The sequence below is a fragment of the Alternaria hordeiaustralica genome (genome assembly GCF_023758085.1).
Source record: "Alternaria hordeiaustralica strain BMP 2776 chromosome Unknown scaffold_11, whole genome shotgun sequence".
NCBI classification, from domain to species: domain Eukaryota; kingdom Fungi; phylum Ascomycota; class Dothideomycetes; order Pleosporales; family Pleosporaceae; genus Alternaria; species Alternaria hordeiaustralica.
This window is the reverse complement of record NW_026056783.1, coordinates 854,315-866,475: the sequence shown is the minus strand read 5'-3', so window position 1 is coordinate 866,475 and position 12,161 is coordinate 854,315. Positions and strand designations below refer to the sequence as shown.

The window sequence follows — 12,161 nt, the reverse complement described above, 5'->3', positions numbered from 1 at the left end:
CAACAAACGCGACAGCACATTGATAGAACTCGTGGAGTGACAACTTCTCCCACTACATGATCTAAATCAACGATTGGGTCTACTCCATGTGCGTCGAAGTCACATTTAACGACTACATACTTCGTACAAAGAGACGTACCATCTTTCTGCCACTTTTTTTTGCCAGCTGCATGGTAATGCAAACCATGTACCATCAGCAGGATTGGGCTTCTACTGATTGCGACGTCGGCAGTGTACGCTCGTCTAATGTATATGATCTGGCACAAGTCTTCTCGAGCTAGAGTCGCCTAGCCGTCTACACTCTTGATAATGGGTGAAGGGGAAGCGAGATGTCAGCCAATGAGGTGGTGTTACCAGCCGCTCGGCTCAGACACCTGTTGTCGAGATCTTGCATCTTTCACCATCCTTCAAGCCACAACTTTCGCGGAAAGTCATTAGATCTACAATCGATGCTCTCTACGCCTGGTACACATTGCTGCGATACTTGCTGAATACTTATGGCCATGAACTGCTATCGATACCCATACTTTCCATCTCAGCCCGATGGGCCGCAGCTTGTCGATCCTTTCGCTTCTACAGTGTACGATGCACGATTCAATTTGATGGGCAACGCATCTAGAAGGTCCGACGTGCGTGGCGCTTTCATGGCCTCATTTGGGCGCTCGTTGCGGGGCGAGCTTTCACCGGTATCGTATTCGGACGATACTTTCAGCCTCTTCAGCTGAAAGCCTCGGCAGACCAGTCACCATGTAGCCTAGAGGTATTCGCGCTCACAGCAAAGTACGTGAGCTGTCTTCCGCAGTAAAAGAATCTCTCCTTCACGTCTCTTACTAGTCGCTCTCACAATACTCGAGTCACCAAGGTGATTTCCTGCACGAGTCATGCCTCTCGTTCGGCCCCCACCCCTTCCACCCCGACCATCCTCAGAATCAGCAACCCCGCAGACTAAACAACCCCCAGCACTTGGATTGTGCAAACGATCAAACTTCACACAAGGGCATAATGACTGGCTGCAAATCAAATCGCCAAGGGCCATCCCCAACTTCGACATTTGTCCGGATTGCTACAACACATCCTTCCGCAACACTCGCTATGGATCCTTTATATCTGCCGGTCCCGCCAAACCAGCTAAGATGTCCGTCGTCTGTGATTTCTCGTTCCTGTGGGTGAGACTAGCCTATATGTGGTTGTTCCAAATGGGACAACCTGATTTGAGCTTGCTGGGCGAAATCAGTAGCATTGATCCTGACAGGGATGGCATCTGCCCAAACTTCAACATGGAGGATCCAGTGGTCAAGAATGGAGGAAGACCCGAAGTAATTAGGACGTGGTACTGTCTGCAAGATCCAAAGACTGGGTCGCTGGTCGAAGAGATGACAGCCTGTTCATTCTGCGTTGCGCACATAAACGTCCTCTTTCCCTGTCTGAAGCGCATATTTGCACCCATCGCAAACGGGCAAAGGCTTCTCGCTACCTGCGATCTGATGACGCAGGGAACTGGCCAACAGCGGTGTGTTGAGATTGTTGATCAGATGGCCGCCGTTGCGCAAAGTACTCTTGAAACGAAGACACGAGACCTTACACCACTGATCGATTTCGTCAAGAAATGGGGTCCAATTCCTGCCTGTCAACAAGGGAAGTTGGTCTCAGGCCAAAAGCAGTACAGCTTCCCTTCTACGGTCCCGGAGTTCACCGCCTGCGAAGAGTGCTACCTTAGACACATCGAACCTCTCTATTCTCAATCACCCCAACCAGCGATCCTTGCGCAGCTTGAGGAGCAAGAGGCAAAACCCGGAGGCTTCCTGTGTGATCTCTTTTCCCCACGTCTCCAGTCGTACTTTACGGATGCCAGTCGTACAAACGACATCTCGACCTTCCGCCAAAAGCTCATGGCACGAAACAACAAGATGCAAGAAATTGAGATTCAGCTTCGGCGTATGAAGCAGGAAATCCAACAGTTGAAAGCGCAGGAGAGAATGCACAGAAATCAGATGATTGTTGCGCAGTCGCAAGCCAGGATCAGAAGTACACAATGGGCTGTCAGTGGCTGGAGCGCACCGCCGGTGAGTAATGAATCGGCTGGCATGTCGCCGTGAGAGGCTACGATGATGACTAACATCCATGCAGATTGATTGGGGTATAACAAACGTGGAGATGGCGAAAGCAAATGAGAAAGCGATGCAAGCGGCCATCATCCAGGACAGCATGACGGACTTGGAAAACGAATGGATTAGATACTGGAAATGAAAACAAACGGTCGTGAGAAGCTTGTATCTTAAGACACCGCAAGCATCTTGTATCACCCTAGATATCAAACATGCTCTCCATCCTCAACGCGCCTAACCGCAAACTCCCTCCTACAATTCGGACACAGCAAACTCCCCAACATAGCCTCAACAAGACAGTCCCTTCCAAACCGCTTCCCACAGCACCCCACCTGTTTGATAACCCCACCACAACACCCATCCTCCCCCGCACCAAAAGCACCCCAACAAAACGGACAACGAACATCGTCTCGCATCGCCGTCTCGACCTCAACAGTAGCCAGAGAATCCACATAAGCAGGGGCATACACCTCTGCCGTCTCCCAGATCCGCGGTGAGTCATTCGTATTCGCATTGCCAAATTCAATATACGAAGCAACCAGCCCCTGTATGGTCTTTGTGAGCCGGTATGTCTCCACACCTTCTTTGAAAGTCTGCACCGTCATAACCGCATCGTCATGCATTCCAGTTTCCCGCGAATACCGTAATATCGCCCTCAGTAACCCTACTTCCTCCAAAGTATAAGACAAGATGACCCCATCGGCCAGCGGAGGCGGGAACTCGTCTTCTGAAAAGAAACCGATGTAGGGAGCGATGTAGGTAACATACGCCACGGATTTCTCGACGAGTTCCTCGGCGTAGGTGAAGAGTGTCATGTTTGTCATGGTTTCGGAGAGCCAGACTTGGGATTTGGGTTGCTGGACGGTGGTTTCGACGTAGGTTTGGGCGGTGCCGGTGGCGGAGATGAAGGAGGAGAGGGTGAAGGTTAGAGGGGAGGTGGGGTCTGTGTTGTCTGATGGCCATGCGCCTGGCATGCGTGGGAGGGGCTCGTAGCTCATTATGTTGGTTGGATGGGATTGCTTGGGTTGCTGTTCATTGGGTTGAGATGGTCTGGAAATGTAAGGAAAGGCCTATATACGTGAGGTGCCAATCCGACCCAAGAGTGAAAGGTGAGGCAGAAGAGCTCGATGGGTATGTGAAGTTATACGACTCGTCTTATCGACGGATACTTCGGCCGCTGAGATGATCAGATGATTCAACTGAATTATCTACGCATTGTGCAGAGACATGGGAAGTCACCAGTTGAGGCAAAGTCATGAAACGATCATATGTTGTAATGTTTCCATTTTATTCAAGATCGAACGCCTTCCCAAGCCCCCAAATGTCCCAATCCCAAGCGCATCAAGGCGCGGTGAATGTACAAATACAAAAACTCCCTCGAAAGACAATAGACCGAGCCTGTCTTTTCCCAATGTTCGTAAATATCATGAACCTCGTTGTCCATGGGACGCTCGAAAAGCCAGTTCTTTAATTTTAACGCCTTGCAATGCTTCCGAGACGCCTCGCTTGCTGAATGGACAAAAAAGCCATGATGAGACCCAGTTGTACGCTTGACAGATGTTCCGAGGGTAGATGTGGAGATTCCTTTCCCTGTGAATGAGGGAGAGGATCGCGTCACATACCCAAACGAGATGTGATTACTTACCAACTTACCGTTGCGCGTAGAGTCGGATGAATGATACCAGCTCCATTGCGCAAGCCGGTAGTTGATGTCCGTGCTAGACACTTGTGATGCTTAATGAGCATAATGCTCCAACCCATATCTGTCGGATACGAGCTCCTTCGCTGTCGAATGCAGAAACTTAGCGGATAGTCATCTGCTTAGTCGCACTGGGCTTCATAGAAGCAGAGCCGGCGGCGGCAACGGAAGGCTGACCAGGCTTCTTCTCGAAGATCTTCCAGAACTTGAGAGACTCGTCGGCAGCAGCGGTGGCGAGCATCTGACCATCGGGGCTGAGGCAGCTGTGGAGAACACGAGACTCGTGAGCGGGGACCTCCATGTTCTTGACACCGGAGGGGTAGCTCCAGATGCTCAGGCTGTTGTCGGGGAAGCCACCAGTGCTGACAATCTCCTTGTAGTGGGTGCTCCAGCGAAGGCTGGTGACTTGGGAGTCGGTGGGGATGTGGTTGATGCGGGCACCAGTGGTGGTGTTCCAGAAGTAGATTTGACGGTCGTTGGAACCACCGCCGGTGGCAAGCAGGTTGGATTGCCATGGGCACCATGAGACGGCCTTGACGGCAGCGCGGTGATTGGTCTTGGTGAACTTGGGGGCAGCGAGCGCGCGCGCATCCCAGATGTTGACCATGTTGTCGTTGGCACCAGTGGCAAGCTGGGCACCATCGGCGCGCCACTCAAGGCCGCAGACCTCTCCAGTGTGCGAGACGAGCTCAGCGATCTTGTGTTGAGCGACGCGGACGTCGTGGTTGTAGACAAGGCCGGAACGGGCACCGGTGGAGAGGATGTGCTTGTTCCATCCCATAACACCAACGCGAGTCTCGTGACCGAACATGCTACGGAGCTTGGTCTGCTCCTCAACGTCCCAGATCTGAACCTCACCCGTGCCGAGACCGACACCAACGTAGGCACCGTCGCCGGACCACTTGACGGAAGAGATGTAGGTATCGGCGGGGCATTCGAGGAGAGAGGCGACCGATCCAGAGTCAGCTGACCAGACGTAGACTGAGCGCTCAAGACCGATAGCGACCTGGTTGCCGGAGGACCAGTCGAGAAGGTTGAGGTAGTAGTCATCGACAAGACCGGGAGCATCAAGGACGCGCTCGGGTGCAGACGGGATGCGACGGCGGCTCTGTGCGTTGACGCTGCTGCTGGGCTTGAGAGGACGGTTGTACTGGGAGCGAAGGTCGATGGGCTTGGACGACTCGGGCGGCGCAGGCTTGAAAGCAAGAATGCGAGTGTTTGTGTTGATGCCACATGCCGAGGCAAGTGTGGACTGGTATGCAGCCTGACTAGGAGCTGGCTTGGAGCGTGATCGGCTCTCTTCCTCGTCGTCCTCAAGGCTCAGGCCCTCGAGGGACAATGTGACATCCTCCTCTGAACCACGGCCACCGAGATCGAAAGCACTTGCGGCGTTGGCAAGCACGGTCGAGCCCTCTTTCTTGGAGCTTGACTTAGGGCGCTGTTCAGCGTCGAGCTTGCTGGCACCGACGCTGCGGATAGCCTCGCTGGCCGTCCGGTTGGGGATGAAGCGGTCGGCGGCGTTGTAGGCAATGCGCGTCTTGGTAGGGCGAGCACGGATGGCAGCTGCCTCCTTCTTCTCCTTCTTGGCCTTGGTGGCAGCAGTGGTACCGGATCCAGTGAGGGCCCATTCTGAGACACCGAGTTCTAACCGGCGAGGGGTGTGTGTGTGGGAGCGAGCAATGTTGGACTTGGGCGAGTCGCGCGTGGTCTTGGTGACGGAGCGCTGGATGCGCGACTTGAAGTCGTTGCCGTGTATTGACTCGTGTGCCTGCTTATCGGGAGTCTGGGTGCGCGGGGTGCGGGGAGAGGGCGTCAGTGGCATCCGACCGCCAGCGGTGCGGGTGTTGAAGACGGCAGAGCGCTTCTTGACCGGAGTCACGCAGACTGCGGTGCTTGCCATGCTGCTAGCTAGTCTCCTACTGGACTAGGGTTAGTTGAATTCTTAGTACATTGAACTTGGTGGCATACAGTATGTGGGTTGGGTTCTGCTATATGGTGTAAGGATTAGTATTAGACAATGCTGTAATCGATGCTGTGAAGTATTGATTCAAAAGTAATTGAGTGATTCGCGCTCTGGAGAAGAAGATGCAGGGCAGTGCGGATGGTAGAGTGCGTGGTAGTGGATATGCAGAGTGGCAGGTATGGGGGCGTTTAAGTATCCTTTGTTTACGCTTGCGTTGACCAGGTAACGAGGACGGGACCCTGCGCGAGGCTGGCCGGACGACCACGACGCATGACATCACATGACGGTGCTCGACCCTCGCCGGCATCGTAGTCTATCCGGTTTGTGAAGCCGCATGCATCGTCGTCGTGTCGATGCCGCCGCCTGCATGGCCTTGCTTTTACCGCTGCATCCATGATGGCGATGGCTTTGTAGCGTCTGCTCTCGTGCGAGACTGCGACGCACTTTAGCACTCTCTCAGTCTATCGTCGTTGCACAGCCACTCACTGATCACATATTCCAGCATTAATCTGCTGCAGCGTCCAGTGGCCAAATCTCGGAGTGGCTCGCGCTGTCCGTGTCGGGCACAGGGCTGAGTCGTCGTGGGTCGGCGCTTCCGCTTTCCAGGCTCGGGCGGTGAGGGGCGGCAATATGCACGGCCAGCCAACTCAACTTCCTCCGTCAAACATTCTCCCAGCCTAGACAAAGGCCACCTCTGCCCACCGGGGCTACTACCAGGAACCAGACCACGCTATTCACCGCTCACTATCCATGGCACAAACATCCGCTCGATCCGCTTTCCCGTCCAACATCCTCAACCCCGCCGTCACCTCTACACCCTCGCCCAGCCACTCCCACTCCAACACGCCGGGATCCGCCAGCTCTGCCAACAACACTTTCCTCATGTCTGCGAGCCCCATTCGGAGCCGCAGATCAGCCGTCGAAGGCTACAAACCGAAAATGATTTCGACAATCGGCGCCAAGCCCGCCTGCCTGGTCAATGCCTCTGTCACATATGTTGGCGATGATCAGATATACGCCTTTGGAGGCTTCGACCAGTATACCGACGAGGTCTACAACCACGTCCTTCGCCTCAACCTCGTCACTCGACAATGGAATCTGGTCGACAACTACGGAGACATCCCGGGCGTACGAATGGGTACGTGCTCACCGCTCTATCACCAATGCTACTTCCGTCGCAACTAACATATCTCTCTAGGACACACTGCATGCTTGTGGCAAGGCAGCAAACTGCTCGTCTTCGGTGGTGAGAATGAGCACCGTCAACACCTCGCCGACGTCATCGTATTCGACCTGAAGACCGCCCACTGGACGCAGCCCGAACTCCATGGCCCAATACCTCGCGGTCGCGCTCGGCATTCGGCCGTCATATACGACGATAAGCTATACATCAGCGGTGGTCAGACTGGGCACGACAGTGTACTAGACGACATCTGCTATCTCGACCTCAAGACGTGGACCTGGTCCCGGACATGGAGGTTCGTTCCTCGTTACGATCACGCCAGCTGGATCTGGAACGGTCGCATCTGGATTTTCGGCGGCATCAACGACGAGATGGAGAAGAGCAACGAGATCTGGTGGCTCGATCTCCGCGGCAGCCCAGAGTTCGATCACGCCATGAAATATGGAACAGGCGACCGGCAACTCATCTCGTCGCGACATCGCTACCCTGTACCAGCGTCTGGTCAACTTGCGACCGGAAGCAGTGGTTATACTGCAAACTCGAGCGTCCAGTCATATCATGGCATGGGTTCAAGTCGCTCACCCTACGTTGCGCCTGGCTCCATCTCATCTCTCAAATTTCACTCCAGTCCGAACCTACCATCTCAAGCGGCGGGCACGCATTTCCACATCTTTTCATCCGGTTGCATGCTCGATTTCGTCACTCCGGCAGAGTTGAGCTGCGAGACAAGTTTGTCTAGTCTAGAGCTAGATACACTGCGATGGCAGAAGCTTGCCGACGGGAAGGACCTTTATAGCCCCAACTACCGCTGGCACTACTGCACAACAAACCCCGAAGGAACACATGCCTGGCTTCTAGGCAGCCCGATCGAGTCGGCGAATGACGGGAACCACAACGGCGAGTATCTAAGTGATGTCCTCGCCATCGATCTTCGGAAGTATGGCATCCTGGGCAACGAGCTGGCCTCCGACACGCGCTCAAAGATGATGCCTTCTTCCGATGCGAATGTGTCTTCGCACCTTACCGGTATTGGTGCGGATCTTTCCCTAACTTTTGATCAACCACCCGAGAGCGGCAGCGGCGCAGACTTCATCATCACGGCCGATCCCGATGATGATGACTACGTGGATGTCGCCGTGCCAGATCCCAACGGTTCGTCAACAACCGTGAGTCCAGTATCGCGGCCGATCCACGTTCACAAACTCATTCTCCACGCTCGCTGGCCTCATTTCGCCCGTCTATGGAGTGCTCAAATGGCAGAGTTTCACTCGAAGAAGATGCACATTCCCGAACCGTACTCAGCAGTTCGGGCATTCCTGTTCTATCTGTATACGGATAGCATTGCGCCAAACCCTCAGAATGGACCCAGCCTGAACGACGTAGCAGGCATGCTTGTCATGTCCAACATCTACGACATGCCCCGTCTCCGCCTACTTTGCGTCAACCGCTTGGGTCGGGAGCTCGACATTGAGCACGCAGCCATAATCTGGGAGCGTGCTGCTACTGCTGGAGAGGACTGGCTCAAGCAGCGAGCTGCTACATTCTGCATGCAGAACTTTGGTAGAGTCGTCCGCACAGCCGGCTACCGTAGTCTCAGCCCGGCGAGCTTGATCGAGCTCAGCTGTGAAGCTACTCCAGAAGCGCGCATCGTTGGTGGAGAGGATTTGGATCTCCTCAGCCAAATCACCGGTCGCTCTTTCGGCGGCAGCAATCGTAAACGCAGTTTGGGTAGCGCAGGCGTCCTTACGGCAGGCGAGGACGACGGAGAGGACGAAGTGGAGGATGATGGCATGGATGTCAACTAATTCAGCGGTTGAGCTTTCCTTTCTTGCGACTTTACTCTTTGCTCTGCTACTGCACAAGCATATTGGCGCGGCGTTGGTATTTTGAACGGTAATTGGGAGGAGTTTGGTTGGATTTGATACATGCATTGCGTGGGCGCGCAAGGACTTTGGCGCTGGTGTTTAGCTAATGGTCCCCTTTTGATGGCACTCACGATTACATGATTGCACCCCGTATTATACCGCTACATAGATACTACGAATTGTTCCTTATGCCATCCCGATTTGCCGTCTTCGCGATTTCTGATATGACCATGTCTTGCTCTGGCATAACAGAATGCCTGTCGACAACTTCAGGCACATGGCAGACTAGCCGTAGCGAAGCCTTCGACCACCCTTCTGCTCAGCCATCTGGCAGCTCACTGATATCCCCTTTCGCTCCGCGTAGTTGATCGCATCGCGCCCATTGATGTTAGCACACTGATTCGCCTTGATACTCGTCAGCTTCGGAAGTTTGTCTGCCAACATCTTGATGGACGCCCCAGTAATGTGGGTATGCGAGAGGTCGATTGTCTTGAGTCCTGTCGGGTACATGAGGAGTCTCTCTATCTCATCGTCATTGCAGAGCGTTGTGGCAATATCCAAGTGCTCCAACGCTGGCGTGAGGACGCGTGGGGAAAAGCCGAATATGGACTCCGTTTGCGCAGAAGGCCCTCTTCCGAACATGTCATCTGAAATATCATCGATTAGGCCGTGCAGGGTTAACGATTGCAAAGGTTTTCGTGTTGAGCATGTTGCCGTTTCACTCTCGTGGAAACAGATGTCTAGTAGGTTTCCTAGTGTTTCTGGCTCCAGGCCTTTGAAGCCAGATATGGCTAGGTGTGTGAGCTCTGGGATACAGCACTGGTGCAAGAACAGGCTTTGCTGTAGGTTCAATCCACCACCGTCGTTTTCGATGACCAGTCGCTGTAGCGTCGGCGGGAGAAGAGGAAACTGCAGGAGGTCCATCCGCTTCAGCGCCAGGCTTTTCAGTGGTGGTAATTGAGCTTCGTCTCTGGGCCATCCTTGTCGAGAGTCAAGATGTTCTACGTTGGAGAGTGCTAAGGATTCAAGGCATGGCGTTTGTGCAAGGAGCTCGTGTAGCCTGAGATTGACCGTCGAGACGGGGGACGACCAATGCATGCCGAGTGTGCGGAGATTCCCAAATGAAGTTGTCCAGTTAGTGGCGGCCCCGCGGGACCTCAAGGCGCCGAAGACCACGTGTTTCAGTACAGGCCTCGCATGCATTATCTGCACTGCAGTATCTTGCGTGATCTCTGGATGTATCGTGAACTTCTTCAAATTTGGAGCGCTTTTGACAATGTCAATCAATGTGGCTGACATGGTGTGTGGCAAGGAGATGAGCTCTAGTTCTGTAAGGTCTTTCGCTGCTTTCGCAAGATTCTTCAGTACGTCCATGTGTTCGAAACGATGGATCGTGACGCGCGTCATTCGGTATTCCGAGCGCTTGAACGCTGTATTGACGAAAGAACGAGGGACTGGTCGGCGGGCGCCGGAGAGATCGAGATGCATCCAAAGCTTAGGTAACTTGGAGAGATAGTCCCTCCATCCCGGGCTGACGCGCATGCAGTTGACCATGTGGCGGAAGGAGCAATAATCTAGTACCATTTCCGCTAGCTCGGCGGGCAGAACTGTGAACGGATCGATGGCTGATGCAGGTGATAGTTTTCGAGTGGACTTGTCGTGGAGTTGTTGCAAGAGCTGTCGCCAGTCAGTAATCCATGCAAAAGACAGAGTGGAAGATGTGTCCTCATAACAGGACAAATAATACATCACCTACCTTGAAGTTCTTGTCGCTAGGTGGCACATTCTTCATTCCATACTTGTAAATCCCAAGCGCGGTCTCAGGTTTCTCCAATTTCTCAAGAATACTCGCTGTGCGTAAGTAACCCTTGACATCTTTCTTGTTCAACCTGATCATTTCTCTGCCATCTTTGACCGCAGCGTTGAGGTTTCCAAGCTTGTCGTACGTCGCAGCCCGATGATCGTACAGATCCGCGGTTGGACAAACCTCGATACCTTTCGAAAAGGTTTCCAAGGCTTTCTCGTATTGTTTCAGCTTATAGTAGCTGCGCCCGATCGCCTGGTACTCTTCTGGGGACATTCTGCGCGCCATGGTAATGAGAGCGGATGATGTTTACTAAGCCGAGATGGTATCGTTGGGTAGCGGCCAAACACAGGGTACGTAGTGCGATTGTGCCTAGTCGCCCAATGGAGCTGCGCAATTACGGACGAGGATCTCCCGGATGAATCAAAATGATGTGCGACCGAAGGCTTCGGAGGGCTATTGCTGTAGATCTTCCACGCGTGAGATGAAATATGCCAGTTGCGGTGTTGAGGTCGCGGGAGTGGAGTGCTTACGTGCCGGCGACGCGTCGAAAGACACGCTAACACATGACGTGATCCGTGCGCGCATGCCTCATCGTCCACGGGCGCGGCGAGCTTGCCAACTCCACCTCTGAAACTATTTCCATCAATACGGTAGCAATATGTAATGAACACCTGTGGTGGTGGTCATATTGATCTAATCTACTGGACTGTGCGTCGCTGGTAATTGTGGTCGGCCATCACAACAGTGTCACACTTCTGACAGCTCGCCCGAGGTCACGTCTGGATGAGCCTCATGCGTGGTCCACGCGAATGGTGCTGGATGACATACCGCTACACTCAAAATCCTTGGAGATATTGCCCGCCTGTGATGAGAGTGCTACGGCTCGTTTGCTCACAAGTTCCAGCTGGCACAGTACGAAAACTCAAACAGCAGGATGGAAATTGATGACTCTAGAAGTACCCGTTACCGCACTGGAAAAGCAAAGAGCTCGAACATGTGCTTCTACAGTGCAATCTCGAAAACAAAGGAAGCGGCCTGGCGTGAAATTAAGGAAGGAAGGACTTCGCAGGAAGAATGAAGCAGATGGAAAATGCGAGCAACTTTGGAAATCCGTAGACCCAGGAGGGTGTTCTTCCAGGGGTAAGAAGAGACACGCCAGCTACACCGAGGAGCCGCCTCGGTTCAATAGACGGGGAAACGACTGTCGACCGACTTCAGAGATGAAAGGCCCCCAGACCCAACTCTAGTCCGTCCGTGGGCCCGCTGTTCTGCGACTAGCATTGGCGACGACCTGGGCAATGCACGAGGGACCTGGTGACTTTAGCGATGGTGGGACACATGACTGTTGAGGAGGAGTAAATCCTGGAGATGGTGGGATCCCCACACTATCTTGGGACATCGGATGGATTTATCGGACATTGGCAGCATCCTTGGTACAGAGGTTAGGTCTTGGGATCGGGTTGACTAGGTCGCTCCGATGGCAAGTCGGAGGTCGAATCAGTCGGGGCAGTAGGACGCCTTTATGCGGCTGAAATACAG

At 53.7% G+C, this 12,161-nt stretch overlaps 4 protein-coding genes across 4 annotated transcripts; 2 read left to right on the top strand and 2 right to left on the bottom strand.

Moving 5' to 3' along the window:
- Nucleotides 1–1,277: 1,277 nt before the first annotated feature.
- On the top strand, nucleotides 1,278–2,247 carry J4E84_006214 (uncharacterized protein; the record flags this gene model as incomplete). The annotated part of the gene is made up of 2 exons (XM_049388805.1): nucleotides 1,278–2,063; nucleotides 2,128–2,247. 2 exons carry the CDS (start codon nucleotides 1,278–1,280, stop codon nucleotides 2,245–2,247), a joined length of 906 nt encoding a protein of 301 aa, XP_049243704.1.
- A 1,660-nt stretch (nucleotides 2,248–3,907) lies between these two features.
- SLP1 (Glycosylated integral ER membrane protein) lies at nucleotides 3,908–5,704 on the bottom strand (the record flags this gene model as incomplete). The annotated part of the gene is made up of 1 exon (XM_049388804.1): nucleotides 3,908–5,704. One exon carries the CDS (start codon nucleotides 5,702–5,704, stop codon nucleotides 3,908–3,910), a length of 1,797 nt encoding a protein of 598 aa, XP_049243703.1.
- An 813-nt stretch (nucleotides 5,705–6,517) lies between these two features.
- J4E84_006212 (uncharacterized protein) lies at nucleotides 6,518–8,755 on the top strand (the record flags this gene model as incomplete). Its single annotated transcript, XM_049388803.1, has 2 exons — nucleotides 6,518–6,905; nucleotides 6,966–8,755. The coding sequence occupies 2 exons, from the start codon at nucleotides 6,518–6,520 to the stop codon at nucleotides 8,753–8,755; spliced, it is 2,178 nt and encodes a 725-aa protein (XP_049243702.1).
- A 345-nt stretch (nucleotides 8,756–9,100) lies between these two features.
- J4E84_006211 (uncharacterized protein) lies at nucleotides 9,101–10,907 on the bottom strand (the record flags this gene model as incomplete). The annotated part of the gene is made up of 2 exons (XM_049388802.1): nucleotides 9,101–10,492; nucleotides 10,572–10,907. The coding sequence occupies 2 exons, from the start codon at nucleotides 10,905–10,907 to the stop codon at nucleotides 9,101–9,103; spliced, it is 1,728 nt and encodes a 575-aa protein (XP_049243701.1).
- Nucleotides 10,908–12,161: the final 1,254 nt, after the last annotated feature.